This window comes from Scyliorhinus torazame, chromosome 10, assembly GCF_047496885.1.
Source record: "Scyliorhinus torazame isolate Kashiwa2021f chromosome 10, sScyTor2.1, whole genome shotgun sequence".
Lineage (NCBI taxonomy): Eukaryota > Metazoa > Chordata > Chondrichthyes > Carcharhiniformes > Scyliorhinidae > Scyliorhinus > Scyliorhinus torazame.
Window position 1 is genome coordinate 163,721,725 of NC_092716.1, and position 25,152 is coordinate 163,746,876.

Here is a 25,152-nt window from a genome sequence, read left to right on the forward strand (position 1 = left end):
TGTAGCTGCAGCGTTTCCTACATTACAAAAGTGACTGCACTTTGGCTGTAAGTCACTTCAGAAACCTGCTGAAGTTATGAGAGTCTCCACATAAATGCAAGTCGTCCTCTCTTTAATTTTAACAGCTGAACGAGGGGCTCTTCCCATCGTCAGGGCTGTTCAATTATGTCCATAATCAACAATCAAAGCACAGGGTGGTTTAATTAAAATAGATTGGGTGGCACGGTGGTACACAGCTGCCTCACAGCTCTAGAGTCCCGGGTTCAATTCCGGCCTCGGGTGACTGTCTGTGTGGAGTTTGCACTTTGCTCCCATGTCTGCGTGGGTTTCCTCCAGATGCTCCGGTTTCCTCCCACAGTCCAAAGAACCATTAGGTGGATTGGTTCTGCTAAATTGTTCCTTAGTGTCCAAAAGGCTAGGTGGGGTTATTGGGTTACGGAGATGGAGGCATGGGCTTAAGTAGGGAGCTCTTTCCAAGGGTGGGTGCAGTCCCGATGGGCCAAATGGCCTCCTTCTGCACTGTAAATTCTATGATTCTACGAACATGTAACTGTTTTGGGTTACATTGTTTTAAACTTTAAAATTGAATTTAACAAGCCCTACTTGTGGCAAATGACTCTCGATGGATCTTCAGTCTATTCAGCACTCAATCAGTAAAATATAAATTCCAACTTGGCTCAGGGCTACTAAAAATGTTTGCCATTTCCTACTGCTATCTTGTGGCTCCTTTCGAAAATGTGTATGTGCGGACATCAAATAAGGACATGCTGTGGAACACTGGCAGCTGTGGCTCAGTTGGTAGCACTCTTGCCTCTGATGCAGAAGGTTGTGAGCTCAATTCACAGTCTAAGACTCAAACGTACACATTACAGCTATCACTCCAGTGTAGTGTTGAAGGAGAGCATCTTTGTAGGAGGTGCTGTCTTTTGAATGAAACTGAAGCCCTGCTTGCCCTGTCAGGTGGATGTGAAAAATCCCATGGTATTATTTTATATAAGAGCAGAGGAGTTATTCCCAATGTTCCGACCAGCACTTATCCCTCAACCAACATCATAATGACAGATTATTTTGTCAATGAATGGGGCTTTCCAGCCATTCTGTCCGGTGCATACAATGTGGAAGCCCATTAACAGCGGTGGAACTGGAAGATCCTGCCGCTGGCCAATTGCAGGCCACCTATGTTGCCTCTAAACACACCATGGGGTCACAGAGATTCTCACCCAATGTCACATTGCTGCTTGTGGGAGCTTGTTGTGCACAAATTGTCCACCGCACTTGCTACTTTACAACAATGATTACGCTTCTAAAATACTTCATTGGCTGTAAAACCCTTTGCGATACTCAATAGTCACAAATGGCCCAAGAGGAATGCAAGTGTTCCTTTTACAATGGAGAATCCAATGGTCAAATAGCCCACTGAGAATTATTATCTTGTTGCAAAGATAAAGATTGACTGCTTCATAATATTACCCATCTCCATCGCTGCCACAGCCCATCTGCTGTTGAAAACTTTGCATCATGATTTTCTTGCCTTCAAACTTGATTACTCCAAGCTCTCGTGGCTGGCCTCCCACTATCCACCCTCCAGAAACTTGGAATCATCCAGAATCGGCCTCTAAGTATCCAAACTTACACCAAGTCCAGTTCACCCATCATCCATGCTCATCTTCCATTAAGGCCTTCAATTCTATATTCTTATCTTTATGCTCAATACCACCATGGTGTCCCCCTTCTCCATCTCTCCTCCAGTTTTTCAATCTCAGAAATATGCACACTCCATCTTATGCAATCACAGTTTTCTTCACACACAGTATTGGCTGCCGTACCATCAGTCCAAACCCGTAGTTCTGCGATTCCCTTTCCAATGCTCTTCACCTCCAGTATGTTCCTCCTTAACATCTGCTTTTTTGACTGAGTGTTTGGTCACTAATCCTACTGTCTCTTTCTTTGGGTCAGTGTCAATTGTTTTGTCAGATTACATTCCTGTGGGCGGTATGTGGTGCGGTGGTTAGCACTGGGACTGCGGCGCTGAGGACCCGGGTTCGAATCCCGGCCCTGGGTCACTGTCCATGTGGAGTCTGCACATTCTCCCCATGTCTGCATGCGTTTTACCCCCACAACCCAAAGATGTGCTGGTTAGGTGGATTGACCACGCTAAATTGCCCCTTAATTGGAAAAGAAAAATAATTGGCTTCTCTAAATTTAAAAAAAAGATTACGTTCCTGTGAAATGTAAGTTATCATTATAAGACACCCAAGGAGCTACCACAATCTGTGTAACTATACCGAGAAATATTCTGTGCCTTCAGACAAAGAGGGATAACACAGAAACAGATCATTCTGCCCAACTGGCCTGTGCTGGAATTTATGCTCCAGCTGAGCCTCATCCAACGCTATTACTTCTAAACTTATCAGCACAGCCTTATATTCTTTTCTCCTTCGTGAATTTGCCTCGCTTCCCCTTTAACATTATTTGCCTCAACTAATATCTGGGTAAATACGGTTTTCTTGAATCCCTTGTTGAATTTTATTTGTGACTATCTTAAAGTCCCATACTGGCCTCCCAGAACAGGTGCCGGAATGTGGCAACTAGGGGTTTTTCACAGTAACTTCATTGAAGCCTACTTGTGACAATAAGCGATTATTATTATTATTAAGTTGTGACCAATTGGTGGCAACATTTCTTTACTTGCCACTTCGAAGAAAATAGTGGGCTGGAATGGTCAGTTAACACTGACAAACTAATTAAAAACTGGACTACTATGCAGAACAAAATACTGTCTTTTCATGCTCTGGGGCGGGATTCTCCGACCCCCCGCCGGGTCGGAGAATCGCCGGGGGGCGGCGTGAATCCCGCCCCCGCTGGCCGCCGAATTCTCCGGCACCGGAGATTTGGCGGGGGGGGAAATCGCGCCGCACCCCGGCGATTCTCCAGCCCACAATGGGCCGAAGTCCCGCTGCTGTAATGCCGGTCCTGCCGGCGTGAATTAAACCACCTCCCTTACCGGCGGGACCAGGCGGCGCGAGCGGGCTCTGGGGTCCTGGGGGGGGGGGGGGGGGGTGATCTGGCCCCAGCGGGTGCCTCCACGGTGGCCTGGCCCGCGATCGGGGCCCACCGATCCGCTGGCGGGCCTGTGCCCTGGGGGCACTCTTTTACGACGCATCGGCCGTGTAGGTCTCCGCGATGGCCGACGCATAGGTGACCCCCCCTGCGCATGCGCGCGGATGACGTCAGCAGCTGCTGACGCTCACGCGCATGCGTGGACTTCTGCCGGCCAACGGAGTCCCTTCGGCCCCAGCTGGCGTGGCGCCAAAGGCCTTCCACGCCAGCCTGCGGGACGGCAACCACTCCGGCGCGCGCCTAGCCCCTAAAGGTGAGGGCTTGGCCCCCTAAAGATGCGGAGAAATCCGCACCTTTGGGGCGGCCCGACGCCGGAGTGGTTCACGCCACTCCATCCCGTCGGGACCCCCCTCCCCGCCGGGTAGGGGAGAATCACGCCCCGCCGGGTAGGGGAGAATCCCGTCCCTGTTGTGTCATGTAAGGACAAAGTTGTTAGTCCATTATTTGATTGAAAGACTGGGCAGGAGTTCCACATCTGCAGTTCTTGACATGTGCATGGCTCTATCTGCTAGCTGTGAGACCAAATCGGCAGTATAACACATGGAGTAAAAATGAAGGCCCTTGCTGTCTAGTTACTGATGACAAGGAGCACCCCTCCCCAAGTAAGCTATATTATTCTCTTAACTCCTGCCTTCTTGGCAGCAGCTTTTCCACTTGGGTTTATTTCACTGTGGGTTTCTTCTCCTGTGATCTTTCCTGAATTCCTGCTGCCGTTTTCTCCTTTATCAACACTAGCAATTTTATTTTTTGTTACTAGTTTTGACAATTGTTCCATGTATTTTCCCATTGTTTCAGCAGCTTTTCTCCTGTCCTAAGCAAAACTGTTTCCCCCCCTAGAAATGGTATCAGCTCTATCTAATTTCAAACTCAGTTCATTGGAGACACATCTGAATATATGTACCTAACTACCAGTGAAGGATTTGTTTATTTATTTTTTCTTGCATCGATTACATTGAGGGTTTTTTCAACAATTTAGTTTACATAGATGTATTTTTCAGAATAAAACTTCCTTACTCCTCCCCACATTCCTTCCTAACGGACTCATGAACTGAATTGGAGATTCTGAATTCTCACTTTGTGTACCTGAACAGGCGCCGGAATATGGCGACTAGGGGCTTTTCACAGTAACTTTATTGCAGTGTTAATGTAAGCCTACTTGTGACATTAAAGATTATTATTATTATAGTGAAGGAGCGATAACGAAGAAATAAAAGGGGGGAGAAACAAAAAAAAAGAGGAAAATCCAATGACGTTTATATACTAGGAACCACAAAGAAAGTTTTAATTGTCTGTCAACTGGCAGGACATTCAGACTGGGAAATTGTGCAGCATAGGAATTCAATTGACATATTCAGTATACATTACAGTCAACACTTGTTTTCCCACTAAGGCATATGTGTAATCTTTCTATTCCTTCATTACTCTTTACCTAGCTACTTCTTTTCAAATCTATCTCTCCATCCTTTTAGTGCATGTGGTGCTTGATTGCAAGTTATTGGTGAGGTTAAAAAGTTGGTTTTACTGCTTGTATGAAAATGTCATTTCTAAGGCATCTTTTGCTCCTTTCATACTGCTGAGGGGCAGTACGGTAGCACAGTGGTTAGCACTGTTGCTTCACAGCTCCAGGGTCGCAGGTTCGATTCGCGGCTTGGGTCACTGTCTGTGTGGAGTCTGCACATTCTCGCCGTATCTGCGTGGGTTTCCTCCGGGTGCTCCGGTTTCCTCCCACAATCCAAAGATGTGCAGGTTAGGTGAATTGGGCCATGCTAAATTGCCCCTTAGAGTCCAAAAGGTTAGGTGGGGTTACAGGGATATGGTGGAGGTGTGGGCTTAAGTAGGGTGCTCTTTCGAAGGGCTGAATGGCCTCCTTCTGCACTGTAAATTCTATGATTCTTAAAACCTCCGTGAATGTGTTAGCACATGGAAGTCTGCAAAACTTTTTCTTAAATTGACTTTTACGAACATCAACTCTTTCTGGTTATTCCAAAAGTATCTTTATTCATTATTTTTGTTAACTACTCATGCTAATTAAAACTCTGTGAGCACCGTGGGATACTATGAGGTACACCTCTCCCCCAAGTGTTCTGCAAATCAGCACATGCGTTGGTAGTTGGGAGAAAAAAATTATGATCAGTGACCAAAGAGGTGGTTTTTGAGGAGTGGCAAAAGAAAAACTGTTTGCAGGGGCTTATGAGCTCAAGAAGAGATTCAAGTGAGTGAGCTATAACAACTTAAGACTGACGGTGGAGCAGGCGGGAAGGGGCTATATTGTGCTCAGCCTCAGAAGAGGTAGGCAGTGAGGTGTGGCTGGATAGGATTTCAGAGGGAGGATAGAGAGAAGTCATGGAGGGAAATGGAGAATAAGTGGAAAATCAGATAGATAATAAATAAAATTGTATTTGTAAAAGGGAAATGGTGTAGGAAAGTCGAGATTTTTAAAAAAAATTTAGATTACCCAATTCATTTTTTCCAATTAAGGGGCAATTTAGCGTGGCCAGTTGTCCTACCCTGCACATATTTTAGGTTGTGGGGGTGAAACCCATGCAAACACGGGGAGAATGTGTCAGGAAAGTGGAGCAGGCTTGATGGGCCTTGTGGTCTACTCCTACGAGCCTGTATTTTAGAGGATGGACAGCAAATGAGGGCCAAGCAAAGACGTCAGCAGAACATTAAATTATGAAGGGATACAGGTGGGGAAATGATGGGATGAGTTGGGAGCGCTTTCCATTCTTTCATGGGAAGTGAAGAGTTGTTGGTAAGGTAAGCATTTGTTGCTCATCCTTAATTGCCCTTGAAAAAGTGCTAGGGAACCGCCTTGCTCAACGGCTCCAGTCCCTCTGATGTCACTATTTCCCCCAGCGCTGTTAGGAAACGAGGTCCATGACTTTAGCCAAAAATGGTGAAGGAATGATAATATAGTTTCAAGTCAGGATGGTGCCTGGCTTGGCGGGGAACTTGCAGGTGGTGTTGTTCCCATGCATCAGCTGCTCTTGTCTTTCCTGGTGGAAAAGGTCACGGGTTTGGAAGGTACTGTGGAAGGAGCCTTGGTGAGTTGTTGCCATGCATCTTGTACATACTACTGCCACTGTGCGTCAGTGGTGGAGGGAGTGAATGTTTATGTGAATGGATAATGTGCTAATCAAGTGTGCTGCTTTATTGTGGACGCAGTGAGGCTTTTTGAGTTGGTGAGCTGCACTCACCCAGGCAAGAGAGAGTTTTTGATCACACTCTTGACTTGTGTCTTGTAGATAGTGGACAGACTTCAGGGAGTTAGGAGGGTAAGTACTCACTGCAGAAGTCCCAGCCTCTGACCGGCTCTTGTAGCCACAATATTTGTTTGGTTGGTCCAGCCAGGGTAGAAAGAGAGAAATCAGGGACACTGATGCTTCTCCTCTATCTGGGCCCTTATCCACTCCTCCTCCTGACGTACAAAATTGGAAACCACAGTCATAGTAAGATTGAACTGTTGATATAGGTTTAGCAAATCTTCTTGGCTATTGTACTCTATGCTCTATTCATAAAACCCATTAAAAGTTCAGGTTTCGGAATGATGCACTTTACAACCAGGGCTTTTTTGGACAATTACATACAAATTGATCATTCATTTTAAGCAACCAACTCTGCTTCTTTGCTCTGCAATATACGGACAGTAACATGTAAATGATTTGAACCTCACAAGCACTGCAAACAACAATCCTAATGCAAATGAGAATATCCTGAAGTAACAATTACATTTTGGGCTGATTCACCATTAATTTGCCACTCTACTCCTACTTACTTACTTTGGATTGTAGCTACGCATTTCTCACTTGGACTTTTGAACCCTGACTCCTCAGATATGTGAACCAGACCTGTTCTGGGAGTCCTTCTCATAGTGCAGGATTTTGATGGGAAGTCAAGCCTTTTTATTTTTAAAAATTAATTTAGAGTACTCAATTATTTTATTTTCCCAATTAAGGGGTAATTTAGTGTAGCCAATCTACCTATCCTGCACATCTTTTTGTGTTGTGGGAGTGAGGCCCACGCAGACAGGGGGGAGAATGTGCAAACTCCACATAGTCAGTGACCCGAGGCCGGGATCGAACCTGGGACCTCAGCACCGTGAGACAGCAGTGTTAACCACTGGGCCATTGTGCCACCATCTCATCTCCTTTTTATAGCAGCAGATACCATATTCCGGTAAGTTTAAATGTCCCAAAGACACTTGAATATGTAAGGGTTGAGGGTAAGTGGGTACGAAGGCAGATGGGTGAATGAGGGGATAGGGTGGCAAGTGGGTGAGTGAGGAGGTGGGGTGGCAGGTGGGTGAGGAAGTAGGGTGGGTGAGGAGGTAGGGTAGTTGGCGGGTGGGTGAGCTAGGGTGACAGGTGGGTGGGTGATGGGGCAGGATGACAGGTAGGTGAGGAGGTTGGATTGCAGGTGGGTGGGTGAAGAGGTAGGATGGTGGATGGGGAGGTAAGTGGCAACTAAAAGACAATGAGGGTGTATGGTGGGCCAGGGGTTGGGTGGATAGTCGGGGGGACAGTGGGGGGACAGCGTGGAACCAGGGTGGGCAAAATTCACATTGGAATTCCAAACTTCCTGTGCAATTCCCTTGAAATCAGTGAGGGGCCTTCTGAGGAATACCCAGTGCAGCATCTGGGGTACCTCTGGGAAACAACCATCTGCAAATTGGAAGTTCAGGGCAGGAAAGGTGGATTGACCATGCTAAATTGCCCCTTAACTGGAAAAAATGAATTGGGTACTCTAAATTTATTTTTTTTAAGTTTTAAAATGAAACAATAATCCATTAAAGTAGCAATAACCAATTGATCTGAAATAATAGAAACATAGAATATAGGAGCAGAGTAGGTCATTCCACCTTTCAAGCCTGCTCCGCCATTCATTATGATCATGGCTGATCCTCTAACTCAAGACTACACTCAAGCACTCTCCCAAACTCCTTGATGCCTTTTGAGATTAGGGGTGAGATTTTCTGGCCATTCAGGCTGATGGGATCTTACGGTCCCACTGACGGTTAATCCCCACTGCATGTTTCACGGTGGTGAGGGTTGCATTCAACGGGAAACCCTGTTGACAATTGCGGGAGCTTTTTGATCCCGCCACTGGCGAGCCGCCCTTCATCGCTAACGAACACACCATGGAGGAGGAGGAAAATCCGACCTAGAAATCTATCTTTTTCCTTCCTAAATATATTCAGCAGGTTGGCCTCCACAGCCTTCTGTGATACAGAATTCCACAGGTTCACCACCCTCTGAGCGAAGAAATTTCTCCTCATCTCAATGGCCTACCTCGTATCCGGAGACTGTGACCCCTTGTTCTAGACACACCCACCCCCCCCAGCCAGAGAAAACAACATCCCCACTCTATTTCTTTAAAAACATTTTTTACAGTACCCAATTATTTTTTTCCCCAATTAAGGGGCAACTTAGCGTGGCCAATCCACCTAACATGCACATCTTAGGGTTGTGGGGGTGAAACCCACACAGACATGGGAGAATGTGCAAACTCCACATGGACAGTGACCCAGGGCCGGGATTCGAATCCGGGTCCTCAGTGCTGCAGTCCCAGTGCTAACCACTGTGCCACATGCCGCCCCTCCCTCTCTATTTCTTTTTCCTTAAAAAAAATAAATTTATAGTACCCAATTCATTTTTTCCAATTAAGGGGCAATTTAGCATGGCCAATCCACCTATCCCTTTGGGTTGTGGGGGCGAAACCCACGCAAACAGAGGGAGAATGTGCAAACTCTGCACGGACAGTGACCCAGAGTCGAAATCGAACCTGGGACTTCTGTGCCGTGAGGCAGCAGTGCTAACCACTGTGCCACCATGCTGCCTCCCCACTCTATTTCGAACCACATAAGTGGACTTTGAAAACATAAAAATTACCCGTTGCAATAAGTTAGAAATATATTCTCATTTTATATTGAACCCAATCAGGCTTACAACTGCCCATTCAGGATCATTTAACAGGACAGCGGTGAACTGCGGATGCTGAAAATCCGAGACATAATCAAAAACTTCTGGAAATATTCAGCAGACCAGGCAGAAACCGGGGAGAGAGAGAAACAGAGTCAACAATTCAGGTCCACGATCTTCACTAGTTCTGATGAAGGGTCACTGACCTCCGTTTCTCTCTTCACAGATGTACCAGATGTGCTGAACATTTCGAACACTTCCCGTTTCTATTGGAGCAAACATAACCCCTTTTGCAAGCCCTCCAAAGAACAATCAAACTGTTTGTGAGCCTTTTGTTCTCCTCAGCAAGACACCCAGCAGCAGCTAAGATCTGGTTTGAGCATGAATTTGAAAGAGTTCATTTAAGGCAGGAAGAAAACAGAAACAACTCACTGAGCAAAATGAAGTAATGGCAAAGCAATAAAATAATAAGATAAAAGAATATGTGTAACCAATAAAAAAGGACCATTAAAAATTCCAAGCAGTAGAGCTAACCAATAAAACCAGTTTTGCTTTTTTTTTGCTTAAGAAGCAGAGCTAGAGATTCTCCAGACACCCAGCCACGTGTTTCTTGGCGGTGCGCAGTTTGCTGGTGGTGGGATTCTATCCTCCCGCCACTTGTCAGTGGGATTTCTCATTGAAGCCACCCCACACCGCCGGGAAACCCGCGGGCAGGGGTATGCTGCCAGTGGGAACAGAGAAACCCAGTGGCTGGGGAATTTTGTCAAGAGAGAGAGAGAGAGAGAGAGAAACACATGAGGCCCCAGACCTGGTCACCAGGAAAGGGGGAGGAGACTAGTGCCAAGGTAAGGAATTGGGTTTTAACTCAAACGGATCTTGAATTCTCCTCTGGTTTTGCACATTCCAAAACTGGCCTGGGAGGAATTTATACGAAAGTGGGGTGTGGAAGTGAATGGCTCCCTTTCAACCTGGGATTCCCTCCTTCCCAACCTAGTGTGTGGATAGATTTTTGGGGAAGGTGCCCAAAGAATCATCCACTTGGCACTTCTAGCTGAAGTTGGTTGCAAGTGGCTTGTCTTTTGCACTTTATACGTTGGTTTTGTGGAGCGTCCACCTCCAGTGAGTTTTCTAATTGTCCACTACCATTCACGACTGGATATAGAACATAGAACATTACAGCGCAGTACAGGCCCTTCGGCCTTTGATGTTGCGCCGACCTGTGAAACCACTCGAAAGCCCATCTACACTATTCCCTTATCGGCCATATGTCTATCCAATGACCATTTGAATGCCCTTAGTGTTGGTGAGTCCACTACTGTTGCAGGCAGGGCATTCCACGCCCTTACTACTCTCTGAGTAAAGAACCTGCTTCTGACATCTGTCTTGTATCTATCTCCCCTCAATTTAAAGCTATGTCCCCTCATGCTAGACATTGCCGAAGAAAAAGGCTCTCACTGTCCACCCTACCCAATCCTCTGATCACCTTGTGTGCCTCAATTAAGTCACCTCTTAACCTTCTTCTCTCTAACAGCCTCAGGTTCCTCAGCCTTTCCTCATGAGATCTTCCCTCCATACCAGGCAACATCCTGGTAATTCTCCTCTGCACCCTTTCCAATGCTTCCACATCCTTCTGAGGAATTGAACAAACGAATGTGATATAAAATAGTTAGTTCAAATATTAGTTGCAGTAATGTAGATAGTAGTGAGTTCACAAAGGACAAAGCATGGCAAGGAGGATGGGGAAAAGGATGCTGGGTAACAAGAGGCCCAGGGTTAAGAAATGCAAAGTGAGCCAATCAGGATATATGGCCAGGTCAGGAGGTGTATAGGATGATCTATGGGAATCTTGTATGTGAAACTTGATGCCATTTGAATGTATTTGCAGAGATTTCTTTGTCTCCGACCTCATTCGGTTCCGGAGCTCCAGGAGACAGCTTGTGTGTTCTGGAACACATTGCGGAGCGAGTCAGCTTTGCAAGTTGGTTAAAAATGAATAATACTATACCTACAAATCCATCTCGAGTTTTATTGAGGCCAGACTGACGGGTAAAGAATTCAATATTGTCATTTGGTGCTGAAACCCAGGATTTCTCCAGATGGTCACCGGCCAGCTGCGAAATCAGAATTAGACCGATGTTGGACAAGGAAAGTGGAAATGGGCCCACAATGTGTGTAGCTGGAAAATGACCACATTGATTTTCCCCTCTTCTCATGGTCTGATTGGTCTGGTCACTCGTGGTTGGTACAGAAAGATCATCTCAACGAAATCAAAGGTCAATCTGGGGATTAGAAAATTAAACTGATGGGATATCATAATATTGATCGTTCAGTTTTGGGTTAATTGTGGAATTGATGGGACATCGGAAGGATGGTTCAGTTCCACGTGTGTTTTTGATTGGGGAATTGATGGGATATCGGAAGGATGGTTCAGTTCCACGTGTGTTTTTGATTGGGGAATTGATGGGACATCGGAAGGATGGTTCAGTTCCACGTGTGTTTTGATTGGGGAATTGATGGGACATCGGAAGGATGGCTCAGTTCCACGTGTGTTTTGAAACTATAGTTGATTAAGCTAAAATTGTACCCTTGGACATTAGTGGCGAACAACGCAGTCTTGAGGACTAGTTTGAGATTATGGGGAATTGCTTGGATAACACGAGTGATCCAAACAGTTCATTGCAAATATTATGTGATATTTGTCCAGATAAAGCGAGGGATTTTAGAAAAATGTCAGCAACTTTAAAGAATAAATTGGATGACGAATGGCCACTAGGTGGCACTAAAGATCTGGACATCATTAAGAAAATTCAGGGTGAAATCTGGAAAAAGAGCCAAAGTATGAAAGCCAAAGAGTTAACTGGATTATGGAGACAATATTGTCAAGAGGAGAGGGATAAGATCATGTTATCAAGTTGGCAAGAAAATGCCCTTAAAATGGGGATTCCAATTAGTGTAGGGGGGAACCAGAAAACTCTGGAGATCTTGAAAAAGGAGTGTGCATTCAAAAAACGCGCAAGTAAAGAGAGGGAGACACCTAGCGGGGCAGACTCGAGTTTAAAAAATGGGCTACATAGTTCAATGGCTGGCCTTGCATTGACAGAGGCAGATGGTGACCTAGAGAATTGGACAAAGTCGGGTAGAGTCCCGACTGCACCAGTAGCATTGTCTGCACTAATTCCAGAACCACCAGGTATTGTAATTTATATCTAGTCACTGCTCCCCAGATTCAAATCATGCCAGCCTCTCCAGTCCCTTTGGTTGATAGTTTGGGTCCTATTTCTGCACCTTCACCATCTGTTAGAGAAGGGGAGCTCTGTTCCACAAGCCCAGTTAGCTCTAGGACCCGATCTCGGACAATGAGGGGCCTGATCCTATCCAGAAACAATTACGCATACCACCTAGATCCCTTAAGACCGATATGGTAGGACAGAAAAGTATGAGAACAAAGAAAGAGGACGGGAATGGTTCTGAGGAGCCGGAGCTCCCCCTATCAGAAGGGAAGGACGTCGAAGTCTTTGAAGAGCCAGAGGAATCCGCTAAAGCGCCCCCTAGTGAGACTCTGAGACAGTTGCCGATTAGGAAAATACCCAACCCTGATGCTGCAACAGCAGCAGCCCAGCCCACGATAGACGTTTATTTCCCATGGAGACCCAGTGAGATGATGGCTATTTTGGCTGCAATCCCAGACAGGAAGAAATCTCCTGCTGTTTTCGTGGACTATCTGAGAACTACCATCTCAGTTTATCAAGCTGATTCTAGGGACCTCTGGGCCCTAGTCCAGCAGCTTTTAACCCCAGCAGAGTACCGCAGTCACCTCAACCACTTGAATTATGCTAGCCATGCTGCACTTCAGCAAGCCCATGCCTTGGACGATGATAGACGGGCACAAATCCTGAATGTGTTGAATGCCACATTTCAAAATCCCAAAGACATCTCTGCTATCTTAGACCTAAAACCTAAAAAGACTGAGGAGCCAGAGGAATTTCTGGAACGTTTTAATGAAATCTACCGTGGGCAGTCAGGCGACTTGCTGTACCAAAATGGTCAGAATTCCCCTCAATATTGTGCTATGTTAATGCATTGCCTACCACCTTCTGTGGTTACTGCTGTGAAATGTAATAACATGAATTGGACAGAGAACGACCCTTCCCAGATGGCCCGGGCAGTCAGATTTTATTGTATGGAGGGTGTAGGCCAGGAAGGAGGCTCAGTTACAAAGATTAAGACTGAGTATGTAATGAAAAAGGATGATCTGAGACCCCAGCCAGTGGCAGATACAGTGGCTTAACAGCTGGAACCCCAATATTGTGACCTTGGGTGGGTGGATCAACACGGGGGAGGATATCAAACCCACCCAAATGGACCTTCAGCCCCTCTTTATGGCCCACCGTATGCACCAACAGCTTTACAACTGCCTCTGAGGGGCCATTGGTCTACTGAGGAAAGAGGATGGGGCAGATATAGAGGGAACAATGCATGTTTTAATTGTGGCCGTTCAGATCACTGGCATCAGGAATGCCCCTTTAAAAGACGGGCAGCAGAAGGAGACTACCCGACCCAAAGGAGGGGGTACCCACCAAGGGGAGGACAGACGAGATACACTGACTTCTCCCAGGCAAACCCTTTCCCAACACAAGATTGACTAGCTAATTTAGTCATAAGGACTCTCCAATCAGACAGGGAACCTATTATCTCTCTGCAGACAGGAGATCAACATTACCCATTTATAATCGACAATGGAGCAGCCATGTCTTCAGTGCAATCAGAACTTCGACTACCACTGTCCGACCACACCCAGCATTTGTCGGGGCCCCAAGGACAGGTGTGTGAGTATCCTATTTCTGAACCTGTGACAGTCACTTATGAGAATAAGTCTACAGATCATCAGTTTGTGGTGACTACTGGATTGGACTGTGACTTGTTGGCCCGAGATTTACTGTGTATCTTCCAGCTACAGCTAAAGTGCGGAGACGAAGGGGTAACGGTTCAATCATGGAGGATGAGACAACAGTGCTATATTTCTATCACACCCCAGTGGTGGACGTTAGACATTGAACATTCACTGCACCACGTTACCCTGGCCTATGACAGAACCAGACAGAACAGGGAGTTGGAGGACAAATACCAGCCCTTAATTGGGAGCGAATGGCCAGTCAAGATTACAGCCACAGTCACGGGAAAAAAAGGTACAGCCAATTTTTTTACAATACCACCACATTTATGGCCAGTCAGCTTCTGTAGGCCATCATGTTACACGTCAGGTCCACGACCAGTACCATGCCAAGGATCTGGGGCCTATGGTAAGGAGGGCAGTGGATCACTCAGACCCAACAGAGTACGTACTTCAAGTCATGCCAGACGGCACTTCCATAAAATATTTTGAGGTCCCTGAAACGATTAACACTCGACTTCAGCATCACCTGGGACGTGACATTTTGGGATATGTCAACCCACAGCTCTGGAAGAATAGGGGATTCCTTACCTTGGTCGTCACAGAAATATCCCACCGCAGTTAGTTAATGACCTACTGCAGGCGCTCCTTATTCCCGCGCAGATTTCCATCATTAAATGCGCTGCCCATACAAATGGTAAGACCCCAGTTGACGTTGGTAATGAACGAGCAGATTGTGCAGCGCGGACAGCTGCGCAAATTCAGCAAGTGATGGTGCCTCAAATGTTAAGTCAGACTAAACGTTCTGCAATAAATAGGTCTGCCTCTGAGAAGCCAATGCCAACCATCCAAGATGTCATGAGGTTACAGGAGGACGCTCCTGAGAGTGATAAACAAATGTGGAAACGGTTAGGTTGTACATATGATTCTGTTTCGTCTTTATGGACCACGCCAGCACATCAGACTTGTATGTCTGAGGTACTGGCTTTATGGGTCATCGAATGTGTACACTTTGCAACTCATTGTGGGGCTCAGGGGACTAGTGATTTGTTGCTGGACACTTGGTGGCACCCTAAAATGCAGGGGCTGGCCCAGAGTATCAGTAATCGGTGTTTGGTTTGTCAGCAATATAACACCGGCAAAGGTATCCCTTGTGGTATGGGGCAAACTCCGTTGCCCAGTGGTCCCTCTGAGACGCTCTAAATGGATTGCATTGAGTTGGAAAGGTGTCAATGTTATAAATATGTTTTGGTCATTGTGGATGTGTTCAGCAGATGGGTTGAGGCGTATCCGACTACCGATAATAAAGTTGCTACTGTGGTTAAAGTTCTGATGCGGGAACTCATTCCCCGGTACGGCATACCAGCTCAGTTAAGTTCTGATAACGGGCCTCATTTTATTGGACAGATTAACCTGCCTCCCTTCCCCAGCGTTGTTTTACAGGTGTGGAGCATGATGGGGTGGCTACGCACCACCTGTGTAATCTTCGGCCTCGCCTCGCTTGGAGTGACATCGGCGACGGAAATAGAAAAGGGAAATATCATCTACATCTGTAACCCCAACCAAACTACAAGGACATTTCACTTATGCAGAGGTGATGTCCCCATATACGAGGACATGGTATCGACTCATGGAAGGTCATCAGGTTAACAGACAATGCAGGACTCATGAAGCAATTGCACCGGTCCAGGCGATGGGAAGGGAACATTGCATGGACATTGCCTTGTTTTTGGAGTACATGTAAATTTGATTTTGGATGTGTTAGTCAGACCGTGAGGAGAGGGTAGGAAGAGGTTGTGAGAGAGAGAGGGGGACTAGAGAGAGGACAGAGCATGTGAGAAGGGGAGTACAACTAGAACGTAGGTTATCAGGAGATATACTTAATTGATTTAGGACTGAGGGAAACCTGGGTAAAATGCAGGGTGCACTGGAACAGATGGATGCCCCTAGAATCTTGGCTGTTAGGATGCACGAGGGTGCAGCGGATGACGTGGGGCTGCAACAGGAATTGGAAATGCAGCGACGAATCTTCTTAGATGAGGGACCATAGCTACGGGTTGGACAGATAGGTTATCATGAAATGATAAAAGGAGGGAATGAGGAATTGAACAAACGAATGTGATACAAAATAGTTAGTTCAAATATTAGTTACAGTAATGTAGATAGTAGTGAGTTCACAAAGGACAAAGGAATTCAGAAAGCATGGCAAGGAGGATGGGGAAAAGGATGCTGGGTAACAAGAGGCGCAGGGTTAAGGAATACGAATTGAGCCAATCAGGATATATGGCCTGGTCAGAAGGTGTGTAGGATGACCTATGGGAATCTTGTATGTGAAACTTGATGCCATTTGAATGTATTTGCAGAGATTTCTTTGTCTCCGACCTCACTCGGTTCCGGAGCTCCAGGAGACAGCTTGTGTGTTCTGGAACTCATTGCGGAGTGAGTCAGCCTTGCAAGTTGGTTAAAAATAAATAATACTATACCTACAAATCCATCTCGAGTTTTATTGAGGCCAGACTGACGGGTAAAGAATTCAATATTGTCACTTCCTATAATGCGGCGACCAGAATTGCACGCAATACTCCAAATGCGGCTGCACCAGAGTTTTGTACAGCTGCAACATGACCTCATGGCTCTGAAACTCAATCCCTCTACCAATAAAAGCTAACACACCGTACGCCTTCTTAACAACCCTCTCAACCCGGGTGGCAACTTTCAGGGATCTATGTACATGGACACCGAGATCCCTCTGCTCATCCACACTGCCAAGAATCTTACCATTAGCCCAGTACGCTGTCTTCCTGTTATTCCTTCCAAAATGAATCACCTCACACTTTTCTGCATTAAACTCCATTTGCCACCTCTCAGCCCAGCAAGACTGGCAAGACTGCAGATCTTAGATATGATCTGTTGATTCTGGGATTGCTAAACTCCACTATGCAGCATGTCTGTGTTGCAGCTTCACCAGTTTAACACCTCATTTTTTGATATGTAGATGTTAAACAAGGAGAGTACTGATTACACTCTTGATCTATCTTTTGTTTCTATCCTTGGCTTATTATTAGCTCCTCTGGCCTTACACCATCACTTTTTTGGGGCATTTACTGACTCCTGCCCCTTAGCCTATCAGACCTTCACCTTTAACTCCAGCTCTGCACTTTGCTTAAAAGCTGTTCATCTGCAGCATAGTTTAGCTTGGATGAAGAGATTATTGGCCTGAACGGTTCACTGTTTCTCTGTTCACGAGATGCTGCCTGGCCAGCTGGGCGTTTTCCAGCATTTTCAGCTTTTAATTCTTTACAAAGTTCACTTCGACATTTACAAAAACAGCCCCATTCTGGAACCGAGCAAATCTCCGATCAAGCAAATTAGCGACATTGCTAATTCGATGCCAATATCACTATGAAATGTAAAATGCACCAAGCAAAAAGAGAGACCTCCTCTATTTTTAAGAGATCTCATTCCTTTTCAGGATTTGCCATGCTTGCTCCTAATTGAAAACTCAGAGATGGTTCTCACAGCGCTTGCTATGTTGCTGTCCATTTCAGAGAGCAATGCTATATCAACCTGTGTTCAGGGTGTTATATTACGTATAGTAATATCTTGTTACTCATTTGCTTAGTTCCAGAACGGTCGGATGGTTGATGTTCAGTGACACTCGAAGTCTTCAAATTAAGCAAATACTGTTTATTGAGTAACGATTATAAATAACTATGAGTTTGTTCACTCTTCTACAACTATAACTGAAGATTAGATATTTAAGATTAAGTATATACATATTGTTTAACTACACCTGCTCACTAAGCTATATCTCTACACACTGTTCACTAGTCACTCCTGATAAGAAGAAGTGGAACCCTCTCTGAGCGTAGCTCATATATGTATATCTGGTGCTGCTATCTAGTGGTTGTCTAGCACTTACTTCCAGATGTTAACCCCTTACATGCCTGCAGATATACAGATCACTACAGGGGCAGCACACAATTATCCGTGCAAACAGCGAGGCAGCTGGTGTCACCTCAGTCTTTTTGGAGGCCGACAAAGTTCCTTACTTTCTGCTCTTTCAAATTTACAGTTGCTTAAATTGTAGCCTCTTCATTAACATATCCTTTGCTTTAGTTGTGTTGGCTGTTAACCTCAGCAATGCTGTTTAACCTTTGAGGTGTGCAATTCAAACAGGTCAGTCAACGGGAGTGTGCAGCTCTCCCATTGACTTTGTTTTGCTCCCCAAGGGATGGGCCGATGAATGTGGGGCTGTTATTAAATAGCAAGGAGTCGATAGTCTCAGTCAGTGGCATAATCCTATAATTTCCTCCATATTCCTGCCTTGACCTTGAACAGAATGCTTGGTCTCAGTTAGCTCCTCAAATACACTTTTTCAAACAAAGTCATAAGATACATCAGAAGTGTATTTTGGAACAGATTCACATTCATATATGTTAGCTGCAGTTAACCGGTTTGAAAAAAAAGGTTTTAAATTCAAACACAAAATTCACCCTGGTCCTTGTAGTACTGGAACTGGAAAGGAAATAGTTTTCTTTTACACAGTATATGTAACTGGATAATTAACCTGTCTATAACAGTAAGTGTGTGGTGTCATGACAGAAAGTGAATGGAAATGTTACTGTTTGAGGGATAACATGTCATAGGCCAGAGTGTGTTCTGAGACCACAACACATGTCAGGTTTAAGAGTGCTCACAGCTTAACCCCACATTCCACACAGCATTCTGCAGGTTCTGGTGATCGGGCTGACAGGGGGGCTCTCACATAACACATCAGCACCGTATTTCAGAGTCGCTCCTATTTTTGGTAAGTGTTCTCTTGGCCAGAGGCAGGTACTGTGAAGGATAGAGTTGTCTCACAATTTAAATTGAACTGGAGTTGTAGTGCGAATAGAACAAAAGATATTATGTTCGGTTTCAGTTCATCACGTGCTGTGAGGAGTTACATAGAATCTTATCATAGTTCTAAGTTTGTGTGTCTTTCATGTGACATGCACACATACATACTTGTACACATCAGGCATATGCACACACACACACAAACACAAACGGACACAATATAACAGGTTTGAAGTTAAAGCTGAGGTTATGATGAAGTGGACTGGTTAAAACGTAACTGGTCAAGTTGGAGTAGCAGCAAGGAGTCAGCCTTACTGCACTGTCTAACAGTGTTGTAGAATTTACAACACATTACAAGTCCATTCAGCCCAACAGGTCAATGCTGGCATAGCGTCCTCCAGCCACTTTACTTGGTCCAACGCAATTAGAATGGCGGCCCACTCCTTTCCCCCTCATGCCAACATCTAACTTCTCTGTAAATGTTATTCACACCAATACTCTCATGTGACAGCAAGTTCCACATTCCTCTGGGTTAAAGAATGTGGAAAACAGAGATGGTGAATCCTGTTGGATGGTTCCCTGAGCAGATTGTCTAAATCATCCAGCAGACTGTCTCATCACCAGAATGTTCAAACAAGCACCAAGATGAAGCTTTATTTCTCCTTTATTCTTTCATGGGATGTGGCAGTCACTGGAAAGGGCAACATTTGTTGATCCGACCTCCCGAAAGGGCATTAGTGAACCAGATGTTTTTTTTTTTAAACCACACTCAATGATAGTTTAATCATTACTGAGACTAGCTTTATAATTCCAGATTTTTATTATTTGAATTTAAATTCACCAGCTAACATGGTGGGCTGGAACCCATCTCCCTAGAGAATTAGCCTGGGCCTGGCAATGCCACCATCTCCCGCCTTAGCTTGGCTGCTGGTGGGAAGGGCTGTGTATGTCAGACCCTGCTTCAGCACTAAGTCTCAACACTAAGCCAAGCAGCTCCAATTGGGGAAAAGATTGTCGTCCACCTCCTTCCGGAATGTGCCGAAGTTTATCAATGATGTGGAGATGCCGGCGTTGGACTGGGGTGAGCACAGTAAGAAGTTTTACAACACCAGGTTAAAGTCCAACAGGTTTGTTTCAATGCCACTAGCTTTCGGAGCGCTGCTCCTTCCTCAGGTGAATGACGAGGTATGTCCCAGAAACATATATATAAACAGATTCAAAGATGCCAGACAATGCTTGGAATGCGAGCATTAGCAGGTGATTAAATCTTTACAGATCCAGAGATGGGATAACCCCAGGTTAAAGAAGTGTGAATTGTGTCAAGCCAGGACAGTTGGGAGGATTTCGCAAGCCCAGGCCAGATGGTGGGGGATGAATGTAATGCGACATGAATCCCAGGTCCAGGTTGAGGCCGCACTCATGTGTGCGGAACTTGGCTATAAGCTTCTGCTCGGCGATTCTGCGTTGTCGCGGGTCCTGAAGGCCGCCTTGGAGAACGCTTACCCGGAGATCAGAGGCTGAATGCCCTTGTTTATCAACAACAGCTTTGCAACACACGGTTCGGAGCCCTCTGGACATTTCCCAGGGGCGCTCACGCCGAGACAACAGTCAAGCACTCCTTGATATGTGTAAAACTTGCTGGCTTTCCAGTGCAAGGAGCCGTCCACGACCAAGTTTCGTAAACTGGCGCGTTCCAGTGGGCAGCATGTAGGGTGAGGGATACAGCGACCACAAAACCTCAGTGAGGAAAGCCCACAAACCATAATACACGGAGTAGCTGGAACAAATGAAAAAACCCTTGGACTGTATATATCGCAAAATGTTTAAATACTATGTAAATGCTGATGCCATGTAGCTCTGAAGAAGTCAAACGGACTCGAAACGTTACCTTTCTTTCTCCTCGCATGCTGCCAGAGCTGCTGGCTTGATACAGCACTTTCTGTTTTCATGCCATGCACTGTGTTTTACTAAATTGTTCGGTACTGTCACAGATGATTTGTAATATACCGTCACGAATGTTTTTAACAGAGTATATTTTGGGGAAAGAAGTTTTCCTTGAACTCTACCGGATTTATTGATGACCACCTGACATTTATGAGCCCTGGTTTAGAATTCTCCCATAATCGTCGCATCTAATCGTGGTAATGTTGTGAACCTTTACTGGGTCACCCTTCAGCCTTCTCTTTCTTGAGAAATCCCGCCCTGTACAGTCTTTCCTTTTAAATAAAAGGCAAGAGACTTCACACCAGGGCACCACAACGTACGATCGAATATTTAAACTTCAATCATGTTTTAAATATCTGAATAGTAAATTACTTTGATAATGTCCCTCAAAAATATCGATGCCAGAGGACCGATGAAATACAGCGTGTTAGTGAATGCCCCATCACAGTCTCTGCGACAGGTACACATTTACAACCTGGGGACGGGCAATGGCTTGTACAGTGAGTGCGCAGTCATCAGCGTCAGTGCCCTACCGTCCTCCTGCAATAGGATCAAACTTGCTTTTGATTGAACTGGAGGGTTTTCGCTTTTCCCCCCTCGAAGCCCCACCCACCCATTCCACCACCAACGCCACTCCCCACCCTGCCCGTGGAGGTGAACCCGTCTGGAAAGCAGCAAAAAATAAAGCAAAATTAAAATGTTTCAGGTGCAGAAACGGGGAGAATGACGTTCTCGCTGGAACGAATTGCTCTGACCTGCAATGCCCTGATACGAATTTTCAGAAGGGACTTGGATACATAGCAGAGGGGGAAACATTTGGAGGGTAATGTTGGGGAAAGCCGAGCAATTGGGACTGTATCAGCACGATCGGCTGAATAGCCTAATGGAGGATTAGGAATGGGGTTAAATTCAATAGTCAGGGGTTTCCATCTGAGGGCGCCTTCCCCCTCCCCCTTCATTCTAAAAGTTAAAAGCAATGCACTTGTAAAAGATGATTGGTGCCACATTAATCATACAATACAATTTACTCGAAAGGCAATACTTGACAAACACAGACGGATTCACTGGAAAGGACGGGACGACTTGCTCACACTTTTCCCCGCAGAACCGAATCGCGCTGTTTAGTCGCATCATTTATAATTCTCATTTCATGAGCGACATGGTCCTCGCTGCATGGTTGCCAGAGCAATACACAAATAAAACCAGCCCTTCAGAAACCAAACAAAGCTAACTGACCGCACCGCAAACTGCTTGAAGGCACACACGTGTCAGCCCGGGAGTGGGGTCACTCAGCAAGTTAGTCTCGAGCCTCTTCATCTTTCCCGAGTGACACCAGCGTGGAGGAAATGTTTGGAAAGTTCCCAGAGGACGAGAACACATTTTTTTTTAAAGAGTTGCATGGCACACATAGAGGTCACCAGTCTGGCAACAGGGTGGGCATTGAGGTTGTTCTGCAATGCAGTAGATCAAAGGAGCTGAGAAACCACTTAGGGCCAAAGACGAACTATTCTGGGTGAAGTCCCATCGACAAGGTGTAGGGTCTGCCAAACATATTTAAACAATCCCCTCACAACAAATTGCCTTCTTTGAGCACACACAATACACCTCCAAACCAGGTCTCAAACATTTCATTTATCATTCATAACTCGAGGGGGGATTAGAAGTTGAACTGGTACAATAGCCCAAAATCACATTTTAAGGATTTAACCCGAGAATATAGATTTTCAGAGCAATTCATTGCACTTTTGAGAGAGAACGGTAAATAGTACTCACACTGTGAAGTGGTAGATAAAACATTTCCAGCCGGTGGGCCGTTCTAAGAAATTGTAAGTTCTGCCTTGGAGGTTCATCTTGGAAAATAAGGGCTTGCGGCCGCTGTAAGGCGACATGTGCGGTGGCAGAGTGATAGCTTTAGGAGAGATATCGGGGTTGATGATCACCTCAGCCCGCCTGTCCGCGGCAGAGATCTCCGGGTTGTTGTCCGTGCTGCTTTCGGGACTGTTGCTCCTCTGTAAGGGCAGCGGCACCGGCTCGTACTGTGCGCAGGGCACGTTCTCAGACATCTCCAACATGGTCGATCTGCGGGCCGAGCCGCTCTTCTGGGAACCGGAGCCACTCCATCGTGACTTAACTTCGGAGGACATCGAGTGTGAGAGGGAGACGCAAAGCAGGCGTGTTGGAGCGTCCGGTCTTCAGACAACTGAGAGAGGGAGAGAGAAGTGGAGAAGGACAATGAAGAGAGTGGGGACATGGGGCCCAGATAGATTCAAGATATGGTCGTGATTAGCCAGGACTTCGAGGGGCTCAGTGCAAGCAGAGAGAGGGAGAGAAGAGCGACCAGTAAGAGTTCGGACATCAGCTTTGAGATGTCTGGTCGAGGCAGGTGTGTGCCCGAGGTGATAACTGAGAGTCAGAAGTGGGACAGAGAAGTCAGGACCACTGGGATTTCAGATCCAAGTCCAACAAAGAGTGGACAAGGGCAGTGAGGAGTTAGGGCGTCAGAAGGGAGATGTCTAGTGATGCAGGTGTCTGTGCGAGGGCGGGGTTTGGGGAGCTTGCTGGCTACAACATTGTGGCAGCACTCAGAGATTTACGTTGTGGACACTGAGGACACCCGAGACCATAGACAACACACACATACACACCATGCACATATACACGTATGGACACATACCCATAACAAACACATACATGTACATACATATGGGCAGCACAGCGGCACAGTGGTTAGCACTGCTGGCTCACAGCGCCAGGGACCAGGATTCAATTCTGACCTTGGGTCACTGTGTGTCTGTGTGCAGTTTTCACGTTCTCGTCGTGTCTGTGAGGGTTTCCTTGGGATGCTCCGGTTTCCTCACTGTCCAAAGATGTGCAGGTTAGGTGGATTAGCCATGCTAAAGTTGCCCCTTAGAGTCCAAAGATGTGCAGGTTGCGGGAGTGGGCCTCGGTAGGGTGCTCTTTCAGGGGGTGATGCAGACTAGATGGCCGAATGGCCTTCTTCTGCGCTGTAGGGGATTCTATGAAACATACACACATATGCATACGCACACACATACATGCACACCAGAATTCACACGCATATGCACACTCATACACATGCACTTATACACACAAATACACATGCATGCGCACATACAAACAGACAGATCATACACACATTGAGAGGGAGGGAAAGATCACCGGGCAGTCTACGCTTGAAGATACTTCAAATCTCACTCACACAACTCTCAGCTGAAACGCTCTCTGGTCACCTCCGCCAATTTGTTAATTAAACTGCATGAACAACGAAACGTAAAACTAAATGGTTAGGACATTCCTTCTTTGGCAAGCATAGGCGGGGGGGGGGGGGGGGGGGCGGGTTCAGATTTACTGCTTTTTTAAATGTTTTGAGTGAATATACAATTGCTGATGAATGAAGCAACCTTGCTCCACGCGGGAATGCCCTCTGATCTAAAGCACAGCTGAAGGGGTGTGTTAGTGAAAGACCGGCTTTGCCGCAGCTCTCCCAGTCTCTAACAGTCTGACAGTGACAGGTCTGAAATTGTGAGCACCTCACTTTTCAACCCAGTGGCCCGAGGCGGCGAGAGTGCAAATGGAGGTCATTGAGAGAAGTCACTGGCATTTTTCTTTCTGGAGGGTGTGAGTTGTTTGGGCAGAGGTTTAGCGGAGTTGATACTCTCTCTCGCGCTGCTGGTAAGCTGCACCTGGACGCGTCTCTCAAGGGCATGTCTCGCTCGGAGGGCGCGGGGAGAGAAGCAAGGAACATTCAAACCACAAGTCACACTCACCAAAACAAAGCCGCTGGCGACTGGGTGCGGACGGTGGGGCTGGATCACTCCTCCCTCACCCACCTTCCAAAGTGAGGGGGGGGGGGTGGAGGGGGAGAAGTAAAAGCTCCACTTGTCTCAAACCAGCAGCAGCCACGAACGACCCGGCGGCACTTCGTGGCCTTCCTTCATGTCTCCGATGAAATAAATAAAGGTGCCAGGGAGAAGCAGGGGGGGTCACCGAAGCGAAGCAGAGAGATTGGTGAGTGGGAAGTAGTGCCCCAATAGCCCGGGGTTCCGCACTGTGCTCAGCCTGAGTAATCCCGAACACCTGGGGCGCCGAACCACTCTTTAAATGGGATCTGTCAGTGTGTTTAGGGCGTGGCCACCAGCACTTCACGCTCCGCAGGCGCGCCTTGCCCCCCCCCCCCCTTTTTTTTTTAGCTCACCTGAAACAAAAACTAAAAAGGGGAGGCGGCTTTGGGAAATTCTTTACCGTGTCACCGGAACATCTTCAGTGTGAGGAATTCGAAACGTTGTTTGTTGGGACAAATGAAACAAGATATACAAATGACAGCTCCTTGGACAGATGGAGCTCCGTTAACACCAATAACTTTGAGAATGCCTTTCGCCAGTTCCTCCGTTAAAATCCCTCACCTCACCCATC

The 25,152-nt window shown here is 46.3% G+C and overlaps 1 protein-coding gene across 1 annotated transcript in view; it reads right to left on the reverse strand.

The window, feature by feature from the left end:
• LOC140431005 (potassium voltage-gated channel subfamily KQT member 1-like) overlaps positions 1 to 24,776 on the reverse strand; it is a 1,144,532-nt gene extending 1,119,756 nt beyond the window's left edge. Inside the window, exons 1-2 of the mRNA XM_072518896.1 lie at positions 24,507 to 24,776; positions 22,492 to 22,918 (exon numbers count right to left, since the gene is read on the reverse strand). Coding sequence (XP_072374997.1) covers positions 22,492 to 22,862 — 371 coding nt within the window. The 5' untranslated portion in view covers positions 22,863 to 22,918; positions 24,507 to 24,776. The remainder of the gene's footprint in view (positions 1 to 22,491; positions 22,919 to 24,506) is intronic.
• Between the last annotated feature and the right edge of the window lie 376 nt (positions 24,777 to 25,152).